We start from the raw sequence: 8,309 nt of genomic DNA, 5'->3' as shown, positions 1-8,309 counted from the left end.
GTCTTCACATTGGCTCCTATGCCCGGGTGCTCTGTGGCTGCTCCTACTGCAGCAAAGACTTTTGCAGTGGGGTGGGGGGGTATATTCCAGCACCCCTCTAAATCAGCATCCAGGGCTGGTGTCCCCCTTCCCCCTTCCCTGCAGTTGCACTACTGAACCATTGTGATTGTTTAGTCCATGGTTTTTAGGATCTAGTAAAGTTATGAATTTTTGTTTCTAGGACTGTCTTCTAATGGTGTTTTGTAAGTTTCCCTTGAGTGAAAGGATTGTGAGGTCAGAAACGGAGTGGTTGTTCTATGAAAAGTGTTCTCCAACTGACTGATGGATGTTTCTGTCCTTTATCATTTTTCAGTGAGAGTTCATTCTGGCTATTTAGGTTCACAAGCATAGTTTCTATGAGGACATTTTATGCATTGGATGAAACATACAGATCCCACATTTGTGATAAATGTATGTAGGATCTGTGAATTCTGGTGGTTTCATTGTGGAGCGTGTTATGTAATTATACTAGTAGCCCTTTTCCAGTGTGTTAGCCCTGTTTAAGTTAATGTTTTTTAATGTAGGTGATCAGAACTGTATGCGTCATTCTAAATGGGGTTTTACCAGTGTCTTTTACAATGGTATTAATACTAAGTCCTTACTTGATCTTGCCTGCCATGACTTTGATGGAAAACTATAGGAGGGGTTGTTCAGTCTAGAAACAGTCCTAATCCATGGGGGAAGCACAATGAACACCACCAGTCCCTTTTTCTGGCTGAAGCACTCTGGACTGGTTGCTGGGCCTTAGGACCCAAAATGGGAGCTCCTTCGGCCTCTACACTCCCACCTCAAACCTCCGTGTATATATATACTCTTCATAGTCTCAGACTCTTATAAGGGTTCTCCAGTTGTATAACATCAAAATACAGAGACTTATCTGTGCCCAGCTTTGTAGCTGAAGGTGCTTGGCTTTGCCCCAGGAAAACTTAATAGCCTTTCTTGAACAAGTATAAGGAAAGGTGTGAAGCTCAGCTGCTTCTCACCTGTCTGATGTTCCTGTTTCTCCACTTTCCATTCCCTGCCATGCCTCAGTTCTGGGAGCTCCTTATATTCCCTGGTCACTTCTTCCCTCCAATCAGAATCTGCCTCCTCTGAACAGCTGGAGCTCCTTGTCCCTGCTGAGGAAATCACTGGCCCCTGAATTGCTAGCCAGCTGTTTGGCATCAGGGTTGACGTACTTTTTAGGCTCCTCCCTGGCTAACACTTCCCTTCCAGTGGACCCCAGTGCCTGACCCGATTGGCCCATTTGGCATAGCCAGAAGTCAGAGATAGCCTCTGTTCAATTTGCTGAGCTCCTGGGGAGAACAGCAGTCTGGGAGGTTCTAGATATATCACAGGTAAGGGAGGGGGTATGAATGGGGTTTTTCTTGTACTTTCCCCAGCCACTTTGTCACAACATCCCTGAATAATGTGCCTATGCTTTGGGCAGCGGCAGAGCCAAAGTTTTATTGTTTCCTAGGGGACAGTTCTAGGTGCCTTTCTATGCAGTGCCCTCATAGTCTGGATCACCCTGCAGTGAAACCTAACTCCAAGCCAATGTCCTGCAAGGTCAATCTTGATTTGGCCATCAGATACCACAATAAGGGAGGCCACAACTACATAAAAAGTACAAACACACAGCAGAATTATGTCAAATGGTGCAGGTGCTCTCTGGTGATTGTTAGTGCTTTCTGGTGATTGTTAATATTATGCTGTCAAGATCTAACACCACCTTGGTATGTCTTCTCCATAAATTAGGGATGGGGGAATAATTCACCCTAAGAGTTTCCTTGAGTAGAAGAGCCAGTCTTCTCAGCTAGGGCAAGAGAGATGAGACCTTTTTCAAAAGTTACCTAAAAGTTTCCACTTGCAAATTATTAGGAGGCAATGGCAGTGGAAACCTTTAATGGCTGTTGTCATGCTAGATATTGAAATTGGTTTGTATAAAGGCTGAGGCCCCCTCCCCACCCCCCGGATGACCTGGGCTTGCTAGTTGGTTCTGTTCTGTTTCTGTAGTATAAGAAGAACCTTTATCTAACTTAGTTTATAGGGATAAGTTGAAGCCAAAAATATATGACAGCTGCTGCTTTTCTCTAAAGCTTTGTTGCAGCTACTAACTTTGTTCTAACTACTACTTTGCCACTAACTAGGACAATCATATACATATAATTAAAATATTTTCAAACTCAAAACAAACACTTTGGAATGCATACAGAATGTTCCTCTTGGATGCAAGAGTACCAAATGCACATTAATCATGTTGCTTAATGCACATCTGAAAGCCACTAAGACACCAGGAACAATTATAGATGTGCTGTGTGTGGGGGGAGGGGCGACACTTTAATTTGTGGAGCTCCAAGAGTGCATTGGAATGAGCTGCACTCATTAAAAACTCCTGGAGCATCACATGTATCAGTGTCCCCGCGCTGAAAAATGGCGGCAGGGCACTTTGAACTAAAGCTTGTTGAATGAGCTTGAGTTGAAAGTGCCCCAACTGTCATTTTTCAGTGTGGGATGCTGATACACGTGTCGCTGGAATCTGATGGAGCATGGTAATTACCACACTCCAGCATGGTAATTACTGGTAATTAATCGAGTCTACTTGGATGCACTGGAATTACAGTGCCTCACAGCAGCCTTCCTGTGCACGTATAGGAGCCCCAGAGTTATGAAGGTAGTATGAGAAGTCCTGCTGTGCATAATAGAATAAGCAACAATATAGTTGTCTAGCAGGTGGAGACTAGTTTGGACTGAAGTTATTTCATTGTGGATTATTAATATATATAATTAATATATATATTATTAATATATATCTTGACAGGGGACAAAGCGCCTTATCGGTTATAATTATCTTGTTTTCCAATGTTATTTACATTTTCCCTTTTCCCTTTCAAAAGCTATCTGTTTTGTTTGTTCATCTAGGCATTCCTGATGCATCAGTCACCATGGTATCTGTGTGCAAACCTACAACATATTTGGAATTGCTGCTTAATAAGAACTGTTAATACAAATATTCTGTTGCATATATTCATCTTCAGAATTAAACAAATCCTGTTAAAAACCACTCACAACCGATTCAGTTTTATTTTGGCATTTGTGGCATTTAATTTCTTATTTCAATTGTACACAGACACAAACAGGAGAGTGTATCATCCTTAGTTCAACAATGCGAATCTCTATTTCGTGGATGAACTGAGGAATACTTCTGAAGAACAAAAATGGTATTTCTATGGCTTTTTTCTTTGAAGTTTTCTGTACCCTCCTCCATCCAGCATAGATTTGTTTAACCCTTTTCTCAAGGATGGTTATAGTAACAAAGATGTGCACCTGTTACTGACTGTTGAATTGGGACAGCTGAATAGAAAGCAGTAAGTCAGAATTAATTAAAATGATTTCACAGAGCACATAGAGCCTTTGTCTCCCACAGAATGACTCTGAGTAAATAAAGAATATCTGTCTGCTGAATAAAAACTAACACTTAGCAACCTTGAGTGCTGTTACGTGGCTTTCTCATTCTTTTGACTGAAAGCAGAATACAAAGTGCCAGAAGTGCAGTTTCTATCCATAATTATAGGATTAGCTGCTATATTTTAAAACCCACCAGTGGTTAACTGATAATTTCAGTGCTTTATAGTTCAATCATTCACTCCATCTTTACATTTTGTCTGCACAGTGTGTTGGCTTAAATATATTTTTCTTTTTAAAAATGGTTTGCGCCAGGACAGTTCAAAGCATCTTAATTCAAATCCTTTGTTCTGTCTTCGGATTCTAGGACTGGCCAGGACTAGAACATTGTTGATACTAAATGTTCGGTCTGGAAGTACCTTGGAGTTTCAAAGGAATTTCTTGCATTGTTCTTTAGTGACTTTTTGATTGAGGCTATTTAGTTTGACTGCATACTAAAAATAGGTAGGGAGGGAGAAAAGGAAAGTTTCCGAAGAGGCACCACCACCTTTATCTGACATCCTTTAAATATTGGTAGAAACAAAATAATAATTGAATGCAGTTCTGTCATAGGGAATGTTAACAACTGATGAATTCAGGAATTAATTTAGTGGCTATTGGTGTTGTGAAAAAAATTAAAGGGAATTAAAAAGCTAATTTGTACATTGGCCTGCAATATCTCAAGGTTGACCAGAAGAATGAGAAAAATCTCAAGCACACCTAGATTATCTACTCTTTAGATATTTAGCACCCAGTATGCATATTTATACAATTGAAGATGGGTGTCTACAGAACAAATCCATACTGGCCTTTCAGAGTCCTGCATATAGGCTTCAGCATTCCTAAGAAGTACGCACCTTTCCCCTCCCAATCTAAGTAGGTGGGGCACTTCAGATGCCTGTAGTGGAAATGGGAACAGTTTGGTGCATCCAAAGGGTAAGCTGGAACACCCAGGTGTTTAGGAGGAAGGGGTGCTTCCCTGTAGCAAACACTACAAAGGTGTGTCCAAACTCGTGACTTCTCGGAGCTTAGGTGCCTGATTTAGGGCTACACATCAGGCACTTCTCTGTTGTCTTGTGACCTATCACATGGGTGTCATGCTGCTGACAGTGGTACTGCTTCATGTTTGGTGGTTAGAGTAATCATCCAGGAAATGGAAGACTTGATTTACAGGCCTAACTCAACCTGAGAGCATCCAAGCATGCAAGCTTTTCAGGGGAACACCTTAACTACTAGAAGTAGAGTAGTTGGATAGAGATGGGGCTTTCAACCCCTCCTGGTGAAGTTGGCCCACTGAGCCACCAAGAGTGCAAGATTTATGGGAAGAGGGAGAACATGTAAGAGGGAGCCAGGTACTCCTACCTTGCCTATTCTATAGGCTAGCGGTTTGAACACTCTTCTGGCAAGTGGGAAATATAGGTTTGAACCCTTTCAGCCTCAGAAGGGCTTAGAACCCAAGCCTCCCTTAAGAATTGCTCCCACTGGTTAAGTGCTTTAACTACTAAGTGCCTTTGAGAAGGCCATGTGCTTCTTTAGGTACACATTACTGTCAAAATTGGCTCCTAGTGCTAATAAGATATGTAATATAGTATCTTAAATAAAGCATAATCACTCAGGAAGTCTGAGTGCCTTTCTGAGTGTATATGAACATACAATTTTCATTGAGTAGAGGGAGGCAGTTTAGCCATGTAAGTCTGAAGTCAGGAGTATGGCAGGGCAAGGTAGAGACTAATTGGTTCAGAGAGGCATAAGGTTTGGTAAGCAACAGCCTATTAAATGTTGTGCATGTACATTTGGAAGTAGTATTTACTATCAAAAAGTTTTAATATGCTATATATTTCCATGAAAATACAGATAACCCCAATATGTCTGTATGCACCAGACATAGCATAAGCTGTAGGGATGGAAAATTTTCCAATTATCATTAAAAATGAATGTGTATAACAAATTACTGCTGTACACACCAGCAACAAGCCTGGAAATTCCAAGTTAAACTCTCTAATCTTTGTTATTAAGTATTGCAATAATAATTGTTGTTTGTTGTTGTATTTTAAAGGCTCAGAGAGATTAGAGATGAAAAATACAACTATTTCACAATTCAATCCTGCACCCAGCCCCTTTTGGTGCAGGATGTTCTCTAAAAGTTTATTATCCAGCCTTTTTTTCTGTGGATTATTAAATATTCTGAGTAATAATTTGCCACTGCTTCTTTTTGCAGAAGTTTTTCACAATCCAGAATAGCTCTCTTTTAGGCAAATGTCCTTGATGTTTAGCTTGAGTTCCTCTTTGTAAAATGCCATCCAAATTGTTTTAATAGATCTGGTGCAATATTTAGGCATGAGAAGATAATCAGGAATGTTCAGCCTACCTTTTTATTTTATTGCTTTTGGGATTTATAATTACAACTATAAATATCATTTATGCCATAAATAGTGCACCAATTACTCAGAATAAGTTCTACCTTATACTGCAGTGAAATGCAATTGTGACGGTAACGTGCATTGGTAAATCTCTTTTTCCTTACTGTGTTTGTGGAAGACATATCTTGACTCTCACCAGTCCTCTCTCTCTGCTACACCTGCAAATGTTATTAACTAATTATGTGAAATTATGTGAAACAAAAAGATAAAAGCATATAGTAGCAGAAAACAAATCAGATGCAACTGGTGTTATCACTTTGCTGACTCATTATGTTTTACTAAGGAAAAATGTCCTCAATAATTCAATGCACTAATTTTTCTCTAGCTGTTTAGCTATAGCGCAGTGAGATAAAAACAACTGCTTTATAAAAACACAAGCAAGAACAAATTCTGTGTGCAGATAGTAAGCTTTTTAAACATTACTGACAGCAGCCTGTCTCCTCTGTTTTTGTAAAAACATAGAAATATAAATGAAAATACCGTTTTTGAAATTACTTAACTTTTGCATTTAACTAACATGGCTAGGCTTGACAGAAAGTAGGATGTACAGTATTAGGTCATTCATAGATCACTTAGGCAAAACACAAAGCAATTGTGGTGTGGGATTTTAATTGGATTATATAAATGTCAAGAATAGATAGAAAAGTTAGCAAGCAACCAAAATATATAGAAAAATCACATTCCTCCCTACTTAATTCTATATGTAAATGAAACAGGAAAATCACTCATGTTTTTGTTGTTGAATAATTAAAGAAAAAGGCTATGAACTTTTCAATATGTCTGAAGGTACAATCATTAGTTGTTGCACTGAATACAAAATAGTTGTCTCGTTTCTGTCTCTCTACTTTTATTCTTGCTAAGAAATTTTACAAATCAATGCTTCATTTTAATTTTTATAGGAAACTCTCCATGGAAATAGATTTGAAAGTTCTCTTACATGTCAAAAAATGAGCATGTGCTATTTAATTATTATGATTATATTTTTTTACTTGCTTCAATAAGTACTTATGTTAGCAGATGCATTCTTTTTCATTGTATTTTATAATTTTACATTTTATGCTTGTTCTGCTCTACATGTTCATTAGCCCTTATTTGCATTGCCCTTTTCTGTTTACTTGATAGTGCCTTTTTACATGCAGGATTTGTGTATATTCCTACCAGTTTTTTAATTTGTTCTTGGCAATGGCCAGTAAAGTCAAAAGTATACTTTTTTGTATTCTTTTCAGTTCAATAACAGCAGATTATCTTTAACAATACAGCTTCTTATGAGTTCACTTCAGCCATTTTGCCATTTCTAAGTCATTGCTTTTGAAATTTTATTTCTGTCCTCATAAACCATGAATAAGAAAATCAACCAAAGCACATATTTTGCGAAGATTTAATGCTCGGCAAACCTGCACAACAGTAGTTACATCAACCTTTCTTCAGCCTTGCCTGTAGTTAAGTGTTACTGACACACACTTTTTATTACCCTAATCTAGACACTGAATTCTCAGCTTAGGGAAAACTGCCTGCTCTTTTTGTGTTTTAGGTAACAAAGTAAAAAAAAAAAGTAAATAAATACAATCCTTTTACATATGAACTTACCTTTGCTTCCTTGAACTTGGAGAGCAAGGCAAATGACCAAAAATATTAATCCAGTTTTCAAATGCATGCTGTCTATTGATCATTCACAATTTTTAGTAATAGTAACGCAGGGAGTAGGGATAGTTGAGGTAGGTTAACAGATTTCTTATAAAGAAGCTAAAATTCCAAAAGCTCTTCCTATTCCCACTTTTCAAAAGTGTCCCATGGATCTGAATTGTTTCAAATCACAGTGAGGCGAGGAGGGTAACAGGTGCCAGAATGCAAGTACTGAACAAACCCCTCAAACACACACTTGTAGCCCAAGAGGCTGAAAGGGGGACTGGAATGATAAACTCCTAATTGTGACAAGTGTGACGAAGTTTTTGAAAAAAAAAAGCAGTGTCTGTTTCTGGAATAATCTGTTTATCTGCTGCTCAGACATAATCCCTCTTACAGTCAGGCTGGAAGAGCTGTCTTCATCTTATTAACCTTCTGGAGCAGCATCTGTCAGCCCCAGAAGACTTCAGCTATTTCATGATAAACCGTGGATCCTTTTTCTAGTGCTTGTTACCTTTATGTTTGGTTGGTTGGACATTACAGTGCTATTGCACATCATGAGAGGCATTGTGGAATGATGGTGATTATATTACATTATTTCTGAAACATTTGGCTATAACAAATGATGAACTTTCTTTGAAGAAGACAACAACAAATTGCTTTTCTGAATGGACCATCTAGAGACATTGAGCATAATTTAACTTAGAAGCTTTATCCTTCCTCACACCAAAACCATTGCTTTAGCAATATTTCTATGAGAGCTCTTATGATAGAGCTATTCTGTTACAGTGATAAAATGTCATG

The 8,309-nt window shown here is 38.5% G+C and overlaps 1 protein-coding gene across 1 annotated transcript in view; it reads right to left on the bottom strand.

Moving 5' to 3' along the window:
- Positions 1 to 7,536, bottom strand: part of IMPG1 (interphotoreceptor matrix proteoglycan 1) — a 128,012-nt gene extending 120,476 nt beyond the window's left edge. The window contains exon 1 of the mRNA XM_025200084.1: positions 7,470 to 7,536. Coding sequence (XP_025055869.1) covers positions 7,470 to 7,536 — 67 coding nt within the window. The remainder of the gene's footprint in view (positions 1 to 7,469) is intronic.
- Positions 7,537 to 8,309: the final 773 nt, after the last annotated feature.

The sequence above is a fragment of the Alligator sinensis genome, unplaced genomic scaffold (assembly GCF_000455745.1).
Source record: "Alligator sinensis unplaced genomic scaffold, ASM45574v1 scaffold37_1, whole genome shotgun sequence".
Classification (NCBI taxonomy): Eukaryota; Metazoa; Chordata; order Crocodylia; family Alligatoridae; genus Alligator; species Alligator sinensis.
This window is presented reverse-complemented; position numbering and strand designations above follow the sequence as displayed.